This window comes from Purpureocillium takamizusanense, chromosome 8 (genome assembly GCF_022605165.1).
Source record: "Purpureocillium takamizusanense chromosome 8, complete sequence".
In the NCBI taxonomy this organism is placed as follows: Eukaryota; Fungi; Ascomycota; class Sordariomycetes; order Hypocreales; family Ophiocordycipitaceae; genus Purpureocillium; species Purpureocillium takamizusanense.
In genome coordinates this window covers 830,678-844,462 of record NC_063075.1, presented here as the reverse complement: position 1 = coordinate 844,462, position 13,785 = coordinate 830,678, and the positions used below count along the sequence as shown (strand labels likewise).

Sequence of the window (13,785 nt, the reverse complement as noted above, 5' to 3'; positions counted from 1 at the left end):
TGGCGCCTGCCTCTAGGCCTACAATAAACACACACCGACGAGGCGACCGAGAAACGTGACCGAGGTCTGGCCGCTTCATCTCCGCCAGACAAGGACGCAACGAAGCGACAAAAAGGCAAGCATTGTCCGACGACTAAAAGCCAATCGACGACGGGGCGCGCGCACCGCTCGGTGTTATCAGAGCGCAACGAGAGCAAAAACGCAACACCTCTGACTCAAAGCCTCACGATGTCCGTCACATGGCGGGGTCTTATCAGTAACTCAACCACGGAGCAGTACCGCAACGGCTCAGGCTCTCGCCCCATCTGCCGTTACGGGCCTCGTCGCGTGATGACCGACGTCAAAACGGAAGGGGAACGGGAAGCTTTGCCAGGCGGTCGAATGACGGTGGCAGAGCAGGCGCGGTCCTCGGCAACGTTGGTCTGCTCCGCCACATCTCGTCCAGAACAACGAGCCTCACCTTGAAGAGCGACACCGGCGACGTTGTCGCCTCTCTCGGTCGGTCGCCGTCCCTGGGAGCAGGGCGACGGGAGGGACGCTGGGTGCGGTGCAGTCGGCTGGCACGTGCTGGAGGCGATGGGCAGCAAGGATCCAAGCCATGCACTGCTGCATCTTTCAGCCTCAACCCGTCGGACCTCGCCGCCGCGCCGAGGGACCAGGGCATCTCAATTGACGTCAGGTGGAAAAAACGTGACTGCATTGGAAGGGACACGGATACCGTGACCGCGGCTGGACGTCGCGCGGCTGCATAGCCCAGCGATCCGGGGCGACGAGCTGCCAGGAGGGAGGAGGGGCTGTGCTGTGCGGACGCCTCGCGGTGGTGGTGCCGGCGCCGGGCGAACGAGACCGAGCGTTGCACTATCCGCGCTGTCGCGTTGCGGAGGGCGAGCCGATGTAGAAATGGAGGCCGTTTCGGTACGGGGAGCAGCCCCGTTTGGCGCACCTGGACGGGGCGGTTCGCCAGAGAGGCAGCGGCCGTCAAGTCAACGCGCTTCGGTCATGTGGGCCCCCGAGTGGCTGCACCTCGTCGGGGCGCCGAAAGAAGAAAGCTTCTGGAAAGTGCAGGTGCAGGTGCAGGTGCAGGTCCAGCGCCAGCGATGTGCAACAGCACCACCGACCGACCGGAACTGTGCCGAGTCCTGTGCTCCTCCAAGAAAGCGGATTGTTCATGATGGGGCACAAGGCGGCAACTGTTGTGGCGGTGACGTGCTGAACGGAGCATACCGGGAAGGAAATTGCTGCCAGGCGACCGGGACTTTCTTGTCGCCAGGCGCGCTGCTGGGGCTGTGCGCCGTGCGATGAGAGAAGGGAGCGTCGTGACCTCTTGTCGTGTAGTCCTTGAGCGGTGTGCTGGGTGGCACGGTGGTACCGACGCGGGGGCCACCGAGCACCGGGCGGCCGCCCAGTTGCCAATTTCCGAAAGATTTGAAACGGTCGGTGGTGGGTGGCGCATGGTGATTGATGCCTATGGCGATGGGGCTTTGCTGAGGCACCGAAGCTGGAGTCGGTGTTGAGGCGACCACCCAAGCCCCACTTGGGAAATACAGTGTTTAAACTCACAGTGTGGCATGGCAGCGCACTGTCCGTCTGGCTGGCCGTGTTCCTCGTCCAACACACGCGGCCCGCCTACATGTCCACTTACATCATCACTCCTTCCAACCCGGCTTCCATCCCAACTCTCCTCCTCCTCTCCCCCTCGTGGCGCCCACGATGCTGCCATGGCGCGCACCGCCGTCAGCAATCGTGCAGCCACCCGGTGGACGGTGCGCATCATCCCCTTCGTCATAGTCGCCGCGTTCGGCATCGGCACCTACGCGGTCGCGGGCCGCCTGTGTGGTAAGTGAAATCGGTTGCGCGTTCCTGTGCGCCTGCCTCGTCTGGCCTCGCTCGACCTTGGGCTGACCGCTCGCGACAAACCAGTGCAATATCTCTATCGGACAGAGGGAAAGTCTGGGCTCGCAGTCGCCCTGCTCGTGCTCTACTTCTTGTTCTTCGTCCTGTCCGTCGCCACGTACCTGCGCACCTTCCTCGCCGTTCAGCTTAACCCGGGCCTGGTCCCCCTCCTGCACGAGGAGCGCGGCGACCTCGGCGAGAAGCGACGAGCTTCGACCTCGCGGCGCGGGAGAGACCCCGAAGCGAATCCCTGGGTGCCGCCCGATGCGAACCCAGACAGCCCCGGCCTCGAGGCCTTCTACAGCAAGGACGCCTTCGTCTGCGAGGTCGACGGCCGGCCGAAATGGTGCTCCGACTGCAGGCAGTGGAAGCCGGACCGCGCGCACCACTCTAGCGAACTGGGCCGCTGCGTCCGCAAGATGGATCACCTATGCCCGTGGGTTGGCGGCATGGTGTCCGAGACCTGTGAGTCGATGTCCACACGTTTGTCGCGGCCGTGACAAAGCTGACACACATATCCCTCTCGCAAGCTTTCAATTTCTTCGCCCAATTCACAATGTATACCACTTGTTTCTGCTCCGTGTGTGTAGCAATAGGGGCATATTGCTTGAAGCTACAGAACGACGAGGAACGCCCGACTGACGGGTGGGTAATTGCCGTCATCGTGCTGTCGGCGGTGTTCACCTTCTTCGCCTTTGCCATGGCGCTGACATCGCTCCGCTTCATCTTTACAAACATCACCAACATCGACATACTCAGGAAGAGGCAGCAGTTCTACCTCGCGGTGCGCGTGCCCTACGATGTACTCAAGCGAAGGAGCTTCCCGACCATTGTGTACCCTCTCCAGCCATGGCCTCCGGAGCCGCCGCCGCCCGCCAGCGCCCCGCCACCACATTTCGGCACCGCGGCCGGCCAGAGCCTCGCAGCCCGGGACGACCAGGCAAAGCGTATGTTTGCTATCCTGCGCACGGAACCTGGTCAGAACCCGTGGGACCTGGGCTACTGGGGGAACTGGAAATCGGTCATGGGCAACACGCCCATCGAGTGGCTGCTTCCCATCAGGCACTCGCCCTGCTGCAACCACGATAGCATGGCGAGCGACTATCCGTTCGGCCCGCTGCTCGACGATCTGAGGAAGAAGCATGATATTCCGGACCTGAGTGGGGACGGGTCCGGTCGGCCTGAGATGCAGCAGACGGGCCAGCGCGCGTAATAATCTTGTGTTGTACATACTTGGATCCTGGCGTTTGCATGGGTTTGGCGAGGTCTTTGCATTGCGCAGGACAAGAGGAGGGCGAATTGACGAATCGGTTATAGACTAGGCATCATAGACGGACGGGCTCAGTCAGCGTTTACGTCTTCTTTGTAGTGTTAATATACGACGGCACAGTGCAGCAACTAGGACGGTGTATGCCCACATGAGGATGATGCGGGCGAGGGGCCGGTGTCTCTGGGCTTGGCTTCTTTGGACAGCTTGTCTCTGAGGGTGTAGATTGGTTATCCGTGATGTTTGGACTGGTTGTCTCTGCTCTGAGTTCCCGGCAGGTTACACGTATCGGTGTCCGATATGACACCCCCAGGGGCATGACATCGATTCGGAAGCAACCACACAGGGCAGACGACTGCATGCATGCTCAATCTACATACATCTACGTATATCCATGTCCTCTCGCAGCGCCGCGGCCAGTCCCATCAACGCGAGACATCACGCTAGAGCTATAGAACCGTTATCCTAGGGTCTCGGCAGAAGACAACCAGCCTAATGGGATGGGGGCAAATAGGTTGCAACATGGGCCGAGACTTGTTCAGCGCTCCGCTCCTCGACACGGACGACATGGTGATCGGGTCGGACGGAAGGAGGTTCGACGACCCCTTTACGGTTGCAAATCTCTAAGGACCCAGCCGGGCCATGGCAGAGCAGAGTTCACATGGGACGATGCTTTGCGCGGCGGTGATTCAGAGGTAGTGGGGTTCATGAGTAATTAGCACCAGCAGTTCCTGTGAGAGAGCGAGAGAGGATGTGTGTGTGCGTGAATCACGATCGCCGACGATCCGCACGCATTTGCAGGCAGATAGAAGAAGGGCGTGAGGGCACTTGGACCTGCACAAGAGACGGTCGCAGGCGTTGACGATCACTATGCCGTGTCATTGAGCAGAGAGTCGAGATTCTTGGGCACTTGGAGTCAATGCCAAGCAGTGCTTGCATAGTTCCTGCTTCTACTCTTGCGCGACGCAGCATCTCCCACAAGCCCGGCCTCACTGTTGGGGAGCTGTCCAACGCGCAGGTAAACAAACAAGATTTGGCACCATTGCTACGAAGCATGACGGACCAACGATGCGAAGAAGACCGCCACCTAGTCATGGCCGCGCAGCAGCCAGTGGCCACAGACGACGATGAAGCCAGGCAGCAGCTGCTGCAGCAGAGGCGTCCGCCAAACGCTGATACTCGAGGCATGACCGTGGCGCCCTGGTTCCGTGCTGGAGCCGCAACTGCCGGGCCCGACCTGATGGGCGAGCCGGAGCCGGAGACGTGGAAAGCCATGAAGCGCTACTGGGAATCCAAGCTGGCACTCGAGGAGCAGCTGGACCTGCTCCAGAAGCTGCGTGAGGCCGGTGACGGTGGCGTCGGCGACACAGTCAACGACCAGGCCGTCGAGGCAGCACGCGCGCCGCTCGGGGACATGCTCAGCGAGTACGAACTGGCATTCGCGGCGGCCGAGGCGCAGGGATGGCAGCCGGCGTGGTATCCAATTCCGCAGAGCTTCAAGGATGCGCGGGGCCAACGGCGAGCGAGACGAAGCGAGGAGACTAATAATCTGAGCCAAGAAAAGCGAGACAACACATGGCCAGGAGGGCGGGCATCTTAATGCAGCGCAGGCACCGACAAGCGGCCATTCCGGGTTTTTTTTTTCAGCGTGCGGAAAGAGGAGCCCGTCCCAGGAGTTCGGGACAAGGCAAAAAGGGGAGCAGCACTGCGGGGAGACAAAGGGGGTCGCAATGGTGCCCGGTGCTGGAACGGATGGTACTTACCTAGGTGGGTAGGTAGTGCATGGTATTACGTGCCGCAAAGACGCGGTTCTGTAATGAAGCATTGTAATGATGGACACATTGTGCCTGGCCCAAGCAAGGGCAATTAGTTGGTGGAGAATAGGTTCGCGGCGGTCGGACGTGGCTCGGACTCGACTCGACTTGTCGAAGATTGCCGGCGACGTTGTGCGAAAAGGGCGCTACCTGCAACGTGAGTCGTGTGCCTGCATGCGCGTTCCAAGGGCCTTCCATGCATGCTGGCCGTCAAGTGGCTGTCTCACCACCGCGCATCGACGCCAGGCGGGCAAAGTGGTTTCGGGACGAGCAGTAGGTGGGAGGCGCCACGTGTGAGCACGAGGGCGAGGCCGACGCCACGGGCCCCACGAACCGAGTTGCGGGCAGGCAACGGGCAACGTGGGAGGGAGCACGGCGATACAGGGCTCCTCGGCGGGCACTGATGATGCGGTCCCGAAGGAGCTGTTGGTGTGTGCCCTGCAGTCAAAGTACCTACCGTTTGTGCATTGCCTTATTCGTACGAATGTACCGGGTATGGTGGTGCGAGGGAGGCTGACGGGGGGCCGACGAAATGACGGCGCCCGCCTTTGGTTTCTCTCGTGGGCAGGCATCTGGACTCTCGAATCCTCGACTGCTCGGTATGACCGCGGTAATTTGCCATTTGCCAGGCCCGTCGCGACTTGCGAAGATCAATAATGGAGAGGAGCAACCACTTCACGACCGTCCGCGGATGATGGGGACAACGGATCGCGGCAAGACAGACGGGCCCTGCGAGAAAGGCTGTAAGTAAGTTGCGAAGCTTTTTGGGGCCCTGCGAAGAAGGGGCACAGGGGGGGCACGAGCCGCGTGGTGAGCCGGGTGCGGCGGCGCCCCCAACGCCAACGGTCACCGTGTCGGTTGGATGACGACGACGGGGATGAGGTGCTTTCTCTGCTCTGCCTGGGGGAGGGGGAGGGGGAGGGGGAGGGGCTAGCTCAGGAGGAAAAAGAGTCCGAGAGCCTGCCTGCAGACTGGCGCCTTTTGCTCCTCGTGTCTGTTGTCGGTGTTGGCAGCGTTGGGTCACCATGGCATGGCAAGCAAGGGCCGCCAGAGACGGCTTGAGGGGGGGCCCCGGCAGGCTGTCGTTGTTGTCGCAATGAATGGAGTGGAGAGTTGCGGGAGCAGGTCCACGTCCACGCCTGCACCAAGTGTGAGACAGGTAACTACATAACGTACTAAATAAGTTAAGTAAGGTGCGAACCTATAGTTGATACTTTAGTACCTGTATTCGTACCTACACCCACTGTACGGAGTACCTCTAGTGCCAATGTGCCTTTTGTGACTTGAGACAGCCAGGTGGATGACAAATTGGATAGAGAAGGACGTATAGTACGAAGTAGGTAACGTACGTAGCAGGTGCGTGGAACTTGGTACATGTCTCTGAGCAGCGCCTTGCCATTCTCCTCTGACCTGGTGATGGATGTGTCTTGCTGCAGCACTCGAGCCGCCGGGCCTGACATTATTACTTGCGTACAGGGGCCAAGGATCCATGGTCGGGTGAGGCCGTCCTGAGGAGTGCGCTACCTTGTACGGAGTAGTACCTAATACTATTCCATTGTCAACAGCTGTGCCCACTTCATGCGAGGTGCTGTGCTGTGCTGCGTATTGCAGGGCTTCAGCTTCCCGCCGGGCTCACCATTCGAGCTTCTTGCATGCATGCATGCATTGTGGATGTTGGAGTTGATGGCTGAGCTGCCGGGCAGGTAGAGCTGAGGTAACTGTAACTGTAGTTGTACACCTGCCTGCTCGCGGCCAAGTCGGCCTGCCGCTCCTGCCGCGATTGCCCCCTCCGCCTTCCCAAACTGCCACTTGCCGAACACGCTTTTGCCCACAAGACAAGTGGACTGCCCCAGTCTGGAATGAAGCCGGTCGTCCGTTTGGCAGGCGCCAGGGGTGCGTTCCACCTCCTCAGTCGGCGACCAGGGGTCATGGGGCAGGGGCAGGGTCAGGGGCATTGGAGATCCCCCGACGGCCTCTACCTAGGTTTAGTAGTTTCCACATCGGTTAGTGCTTTATACGCCCACCTTGAGATATCGTAGGGCAGATGCGGCATGCTGCTACCCATTGTTGGTTGGTCAGGATGGTATCCGCCCGCCCACGATGGCTTCCTCGACCCTCTGCGCGCTGTCTGTCAGACTCCCTCCGACGGGGCGGTTTCGCCATGCCCAGTGCCCACACCTCCGGCAACGATCTGCCGCCGATCCTACGACCGGAATCCTCATGGCGCTCTTCATAAGCTGACCATGGCCGGTCCGGTCGTGCAGATGTGCGGCGCCGCCTTTTGTTCTGCCTTGGAGCTATGGATGCCACCAAAGCCCAATAACGACAACGGCGACCACGCCAATCCGCGTGGAATCGACGTCAGTCGCCGCCGCATCTTGTCTCGTTGTATTCCATCTCTGAAAGCAGACACTACTTGACATGGGAAAAGCAGAGCACCGCCCGTGGTGGTGAATGGACAAGCACACACGACACAACGCCAGTCGCCGGAACGGCCGCAATCACCGCTCTCCTCTCCTCCGCGTCTCAACTCACGATAGCTTCGCCAGCCATGACTGATACCTCGTGGGGGCTCTTGAAGCCCGAGGGCCGTACGCTGGCCCCGCTGGGCCTGAGCCTCCGTCGTGGCCTCATCGCCATTACCGTCCTCGCCCTCGTCTCCTTTATCGCCTCGGCCACCCTCTTCCTCTACCTCTCCTACAAGATCATCCTGTGGCGCTTCTTTATGCGCCATCCCCCCGCCCGAGAGACTCAGAATCCCCGTCTCCGCAATGCCCTCCAGCCCACAGTCAACTTCAGGCTCGGCATCGACGACATCTTCCCCGATGGTCAAGGACCACAGGCCGAATCCTCAGTTGCCGCCCAGGCGCTGCACCAATCGTCTGAATCACCTCTGCCGCCTTCCTCTTGCTCCAAGAACCCGCCGCCGAATCAGTTCCTCGTCCTCATCTACAACCTTTTCCTCGCCGATATGCATCAGAGCCTGGCCTTTCTGCTCAACACGGCTTGGCTTCAGCGCGACGGCATCATGGTCGGTACGACTACCTGCTGGTCGCAGGGCTTCTTTGTCTCCACCGGCGACTTGTCGTCAAGCATGTTCATCATGGCCATCGCGTTCCACACGTACATGTCTGTCGTCCAGAACCGTCGCCCTTCACACAAGTTGCTCTACCTGCTCATCGTCTTAATATGGATATTCGTCTATGCCATTTCTCTGCTGCCAGTGGGAACCACTCGCAATGGCCGCGACGCTGGCGGCTTCTTTGTGAGGGCTGGTGCATGGGTAAGCTCCAACCATAACTCATGTCGTGACCCTTGATACCTTCCACTGACCCAGCCAAGTGCTGGATGAACAAGGACTACGAGAATCTCCGTCTCGTCACGCACTATCTCTGGATCTTCATGGCGCTCGGCATCACATCGGCGCTCTACCTCTCTATATTCATCTCTCTTCGCCGCCAGCAAATGCAAGCGCGCAAAGCTGCAGGTCCGAACGCGCCCCAGGCCGAGCTGAGCCACAAGCCAGCCTTCCTCATCTACCCTGTCATCTACGTGGCGTGCACCCTGCCGCTCGCCCTGGGCCGCATCGCCACGATGGCGGGCCTGGACGTACCCATCGGTTACTTCTGCTTCGCCGGTGGCATGATCGCCTTCAACGGCTCCTTTGACTGCCTGTTGTTCGGAACCACACGTAACACCATCATCTTTGCGGCGCCCTGCGATGTCGACACCGAGGACACGGGTATCAAAACTTTTGCATTTCTGCAGACGCCATCGCGTGAATTCGGCAACATGGTCTGGATTCAGGGCGGCACAGGACGAGGGGTTCGCTGCATGGAGGACGAGACGGCTGGTGGGTGGTGGTCGTGGAAGCGGCTCAGGACTACTACGGGCCCAGCATGGCCCAGACCGCCGCAACATCGCAACACCAGTCAGGAGTCGCTTCGTGGTACGGCTATACAGATGGATATGGTAACGACCGTGGTCGTAGAAGAGGAGGTGGAGAAGGACACTCAGCAACGGAAAGACCCAGAGGCCTCCCTTAGCGAGATGACGTCGACCAAGAGCGCGGACAGAGACTACTCCGACGGCTAGAGGTATCCATGCCGTGCATCCGGTAAAATCTATCCCTGAACAGACATCAATACCAGCATATCATCAAAGCGAGCATAGCATAGCGAATACCTAGGGACATTTCAGTCGAGATGGGTGGCTTTATGGGCCGGGGCCGACGCCACGGCCCTGTCAAAGGAGACGGCTTGGAGCTTAATAGCCATCAACAGGTTCGAAAACTTACATCATTGGCCAATGTATGGTTCTTGTTGCCTGGCTGAGCATTAGAGACTTGCTTCTATGACTGCTGTGAGTTGTATCATTCTTTCTTGCCCGCCATCTTTGCTGTACAGTGCCATCAGTAGTTGTGTTCATAGGCTAACACGGCTATGAACACCCGAAAGATTAGGTCAGTGAACATGCAGCAAGACGAGAAAACTTTGCCGACTGCAAGTCTAGACGCGCCGCCACCGCGTTGTGGAAGAAAAGGCGACTTCCCGTAGGCGCGCGTGGGGGGGTAGCCCAAGCCCTCCTGCACACTCGTCTCTCCCACCCAGCAAAGCGCAAAGGCAGGCAAATAAACCCACTCAACCCCTTTGGTCCCAAGGTTTCTGGACAGTACAAATCTGCACTACTCTACTGCGACTACCACTCACTTTTACCGAACCAAACTCAAAAGAAAAGCTTTCTCGCTCGTCACCGCGCGTGGAAACCAGACCGCGAAACGAGTATAAAACTCGCGTTTGCGATCCCAAGCCTCTTGTTGTCTTTGAATATTTCCACTCTCTGGATAGGTTTTTGCCCTGCACTGCGACGACACGGTTTTCTGGGACTGAAAGTTCGCTACCAGGGTGCTTTGCCATTTTACGTTTACTGCTCGCCCGTCCCCCCCATTTCGGGCAAAGTTCATCAACGGGTAGTTGTCATGGTGTTTACCTCTGCTGCAAATACCGGCCATTCTGCAGAAGCCTCTGCATCTGGAAACAACATGTTGCAGAACGCCAGCGGTACCGGCGGTATCGGCACCGGCGTCACCCAAGACCAGGCGTCGGCATCCTCGTCAACGTCAATGTCAACCACCACCACCACCACCACAACAACAACAACAACAATGAAAACACCAACAGAAAGCTTTTCGGCTTCTTGTGGTAACACTGCTGCCACATACGAATATCCCATCGCGGCGCAAATCATTGCCCTGCGACACACGTTCAGCACGGGCTCCTCCCCAAGACGACTAGCGCAGGTCGGCCGCCAGCTGTTCACGCTGTACGAGCCCTCGCTCGACGACCCGGCCGTGTTTCGCAGTGATGACATGGTGCGGGATTTTGTGAACCTGAACCTGCAGTGGTCCCGCGCGGTGCGGTACGCGTTCGACAACGCGGCGGAGCCGGTGACGCACGACGTCAGCCTGCGGACTTTGGAGCTGCTTCACCAGGACTTGAACGAGGACTTGCAGGTATGGCTGATTTGCCGTAACATGAAAAGCCAGACGTCGTGATGGAGCGGCATGAAAGAAGGGCGGGGCGGTGTTGGGCTGACTGACAGCTGCTGAGAATAGGGATAGGGGCGTTGAGGGGGTTGAGCAGGATGGGTTTTGGTGGGCTCTTGGAGGCATTGATGGGCGTTTCTTGGGGTACATGGATGGCAGCATTGTGGCGTTTTGGTGTGTTTTATCGTGCATGGCATGGGTGCCTGTGGTACTGACGCTGTTCTGGCGGCTGGGGACAAGGGACTTCTACGTTTGAGGCCACCGACGGCACGGAACTGGAGGCTTTCATGAATAGATCGTCGATGGGTGGCTGGCTTGTCGGTCTACAGCTGTTACGATATCAGAAAAGGGAGTGGACGCCGGAGCTGATAGCACAGACGTCGCATATCAACACTAGTATATTCATTTGCTCTTTCCCCGCTCCCTAGCGTATGGATCATCAGGTCGTAGCTTTGGCCTGTACTGTCGAGCTGTAGAATCTGTTATGAATTTGAAGAGACAACCGCGCTATGCGGGACACTCTGCGAAGACAGAATCAAGAAACAGTCAAGATGTGTCCGCCTTGGCGGCTCTTGGTTCGCCGTCAACCTGCCCTTGTTATGTACGCCATGCGTTAGCACGGGTATCACATGGCCCCAAGGCAGACAGAGTGGTATAACTGAAGAGAATCTTGGTTTTCAGGCACCAGCTTACGGGATGCAAGGGACACGGATGACACGATACATATGTGCTGTCATGTAGGTAGATATAAGAAAGTCTCGACATCGTGACTACAATTGTTTTGGCATGTATGTATGTACATGCATTATGCAGGCCGTCAATGCTTTCCCCCTCCCTGCCCAAGTTGGCGGTGCAGTGTGCCCACACATGCAGTTGTTCTGCATGACAAGGACGAAACGACTGATGGGGGTGATCCGTCCGTAGACTCCACTCTCGACATGTCCACCATCTCTATCTCTCTCTCTGCGTTCTAGAATCCTTTTAGGTAACTTATCCAGCGTGTCTTTGATGGCTCTTTCTACCCTGGTGACGAAGCGCGACGCGAACGAGCCAAGTGTGTTACCAAAGAAATTCCCGATACAGCATCAGCAACCACGGCCCTTGCACAACGCTTTGATCTATCTACAGCCTGGCCTGGGGGCGGGTGCACTCTACTCCCCGCCATCTTACTCAAACGTTTCAAAGAATGTGTCCTCTTCGCGTAGTCGACATCTCCTAGACTATATCGGCAAGCGCGCAAGGAGAGAGCTCGGTGAGGTTTTCCTTTGCTTGTGTGCGCGCCATCACCACCTCGTTCTGATCACCAGGCCACCCTCGAATTTGGGAGGGAGGGGGCTGCATAAGGCGCGTTGTTGCAAAGCCGTCTGCTGCTCCTTGATGTGGACATTCACAGCACGTCTGGTCGAGGGCAGTGACTGTGCTGCGCACCTGGCGCTCTTTCTGCGACTCCGCCACGCACCTCTCCGGGAGCTCTCTCTCTCTCTCTCTCTCTCCTTGTAAATCGCCAGTCTCTGCATCACCACCAACTGACCACATAAAAGGGCCATCAGAGCTCCTCCGCAGCCCACCACAAAGACAAATAGGTTCATCCTCTCTCTGTCTTATCTCTCTCTGTCTGCGCACCAGCCATCGAGTCAACTCAAAGCCCTTCCGCATCGTCTCTCCCGCAACAACAACAGTGAGAAACCCCAAAACCAAAACACCCCATCAATCAGTCCACACAAGAAAACTTGGAACCAACAAAGCAAGATGGCCCTCATGGAGCCCATCGATGCCATCGGCCGCCTCCTCGCCATACTCTTTGCCGGGCCGGCGCCCACCAACGCGGAGCGCATCCAGTACGGCTACGACATAATCGGCTGGTACGAGAACCCGGTCGTGACGGAAGACGAACACGCCATGTTCCAGCTGAGGTCGGTGCGGTTCAGGTGGAAGGCCACGATCCCCAAAGACGCGGACGCGGAGACTCTGGCCACGATGTATTGCCTCTGGGACGAGATCGAGGAGGCTTTTAGAAAGACTCAGCGTCCGAAGTGAGGAGGTTTAGGAGTGTACGCGATGGATTCTTGCTGTCGCGCGCGCGTGAGGTATGTAGGGGACCTGAGGATCAGGGCAAAGGGGGGAAGCCGGCGACGGCGGACATGGATCGAGCACGGAGTCAGGTTGCCGGGTTTTCTTTTGGGGCGTTGGACTTGACTAGATGCGAATATGAAACTTGGCATCGTTGGTGGAGGAGCAAGGAGGGCCCGACTGCTTTGCCTAGCAGCAGCTTGCGTCACGGACGCGCCGCTTAACTATACGTAATATAATATTACGAAATGATAGTCTTTATCCGTATCTTCGCTTCGCAGCTTCGACCCCAGGCTTTTTCAAACACCGCATCATGGAAACTTGTTTTATGATTACCTCGCCGTCAACCCATAGCCCTTCTGTTGCACAACAAGCCAACCTTCTGCAGCTCATCAGGTCCAGATGTCTCTCCGTGATCGATCCTCTCCTTCGACAAAGCTCGCTCGTGCACGCTACCAAGCAGAAACTTGCAACCTCGGAGAATCCCCCGTCCCCCCCCCGCCGCAACAAACATCCCTATCTGCCCTGAGAGAGTCAACAGATATCCGCCGCATCAAGGGTCATCATGCCCGGGTACACGTCCGCTCAAGTGTCCGACCTGCTCGCGGGCCTGAAGGCCAAGCTCGACCCGGATTCTACATGTTCCGAGCCACCAACAGACCAGGAGCTGCAATTCATGGCCCACCAGCTCACGGTGTACTACCACCACTGGGACGTCCTGGACGATGAGACTAGGCACGAGCTCGATGACGCCCATTGCCTCTGGGAGAAGGAGGCTGTCGCGCCTGGCCGGCCTGAGTACGTGTGGCGACTAGCTCTTGAACTGATGGCGAAGCAGTTGGCCGTCCGGAGGAGATGAAGAGGTGTAACGGCCATCGGGGGGTGGGGAGATTGCACGAGATAGGGCAGACGGTGCTTCCCATGAGTGGGTGCGCCTAGGGCGTAGGCTTGTTCGTGAAAGGGTTGGGTTCCCCCGATGTCCTCGTCTTTGGCAGGGAAATCTCGGGAAGAGTCATGTGTCATAACTACCCGGTGCCCGCGTACAGCATCCTGCAGCGAAGCAATACACGCCCTTTGAGAGAGCAAAAATTAATTCGATGTTCTGCATGAAGCTGATGTGATCCCTCCTCGGGAGACACGGATTCCAGCTCAACAGGTTCTCCCCTACCCGACTAGCATTGTATCAGGCGGTGCCT

The 13,785-nt window shown here is 58.2% G+C and overlaps 7 protein-coding genes across 7 annotated transcripts; 6 read left to right on the top strand and 1 right to left on the bottom strand.

Moving 5' to 3' along the window:
* Positions 1-340: 340 nt before the first annotated feature.
* On the bottom strand, positions 341-700 carry JDV02_008300 (uncharacterized protein; the record flags this gene model as incomplete). Its single annotated transcript, XM_047989885.1, has 1 exon — positions 341-700. The coding sequence occupies one exon, from the start codon at positions 698-700 to the stop codon at positions 341-343; it is 360 nt and encodes a 119-aa protein (XP_047845890.1).
* Positions 701-1,644: 944 nt separating this feature from the next.
* Positions 1,645-3,525, top strand: pfa5 (Protein S-acyltransferase). Its single transcript, XM_047989884.1, has 3 exons — positions 1,645-1,836; positions 1,921-2,358; positions 2,424-3,525. Exons 1-3 carry the CDS (start codon positions 1,719-1,721, stop codon positions 3,104-3,106), a joined length of 1,239 nt encoding a protein of 412 aa, XP_047845889.1. The 5' UTR covers positions 1,645-1,718; the 3' UTR covers positions 3,107-3,525.
* Positions 3,526-4,253: 728 nt separating this feature from the next.
* Positions 4,254-4,760, top strand: JDV02_008298 (uncharacterized protein; the record flags this gene model as incomplete). The annotated part of the gene is made up of 1 exon (XM_047989883.1): positions 4,254-4,760. The coding sequence occupies one exon, from the start codon at positions 4,254-4,256 to the stop codon at positions 4,758-4,760; it is 507 nt and encodes a 168-aa protein (XP_047845888.1).
* A 2,765-nt stretch (positions 4,761-7,525) lies between these two features.
* Positions 7,526-9,069, top strand: JDV02_008297 (uncharacterized protein; the record flags this gene model as incomplete). The annotated part of the gene is made up of 2 exons (XM_047989882.1): positions 7,526-8,257; positions 8,317-9,069. 2 exons carry the CDS (start codon positions 7,526-7,528, stop codon positions 9,067-9,069), a joined length of 1,485 nt encoding a protein of 494 aa, XP_047845887.1.
* An 883-nt stretch (positions 9,070-9,952) lies between these two features.
* On the top strand, positions 9,953-10,528 carry JDV02_008296 (uncharacterized protein; the record flags this gene model as incomplete). The annotated part of the gene is made up of 1 exon (XM_047989881.1): positions 9,953-10,528. The coding sequence occupies one exon, from the start codon at positions 9,953-9,955 to the stop codon at positions 10,526-10,528; it is 576 nt and encodes a 191-aa protein (XP_047845886.1).
* Positions 10,529-12,268: 1,740 nt separating this feature from the next.
* JDV02_008295 (uncharacterized protein) lies at positions 12,269-12,556 on the top strand (the record flags this gene model as incomplete). The annotated part of the gene is made up of 1 exon (XM_047989880.1): positions 12,269-12,556. One exon carries the CDS (start codon positions 12,269-12,271, stop codon positions 12,554-12,556), a length of 288 nt encoding a protein of 95 aa, XP_047845885.1.
* Positions 12,557-13,154: 598 nt separating this feature from the next.
* On the top strand, positions 13,155-13,448 carry JDV02_008294 (uncharacterized protein; the record flags this gene model as incomplete). The annotated part of the gene is made up of 1 exon (XM_047989879.1): positions 13,155-13,448. The coding sequence occupies one exon, from the start codon at positions 13,155-13,157 to the stop codon at positions 13,446-13,448; it is 294 nt and encodes a 97-aa protein (XP_047845884.1).
* Positions 13,449-13,785: the final 337 nt, after the last annotated feature.

Excerpts from the sequence above, each read along its gene's own strand:
- pfa5 (XM_047989884.1), top strand. The coding sequence starts at position 1,719 with ATGGCGCGCACCGCCGTCAGCAATCGTGCAGCCACCCGGTGGACGGTG. Across the intron at positions 1,837-1,920 it reads GGTCGCGGGCCGCCTGTGTG|TGCAATATCTCTATCGGACA; the intron begins GTAAGTGAAATC and ends GCGACAAACCAG. Across the intron at positions 2,359-2,423 it reads CGGCATGGTGTCCGAGACCT|CTTTCAATTTCTTCGCCCAA; the intron begins GTGAGTCGATGT and ends CCCTCTCGCAAG.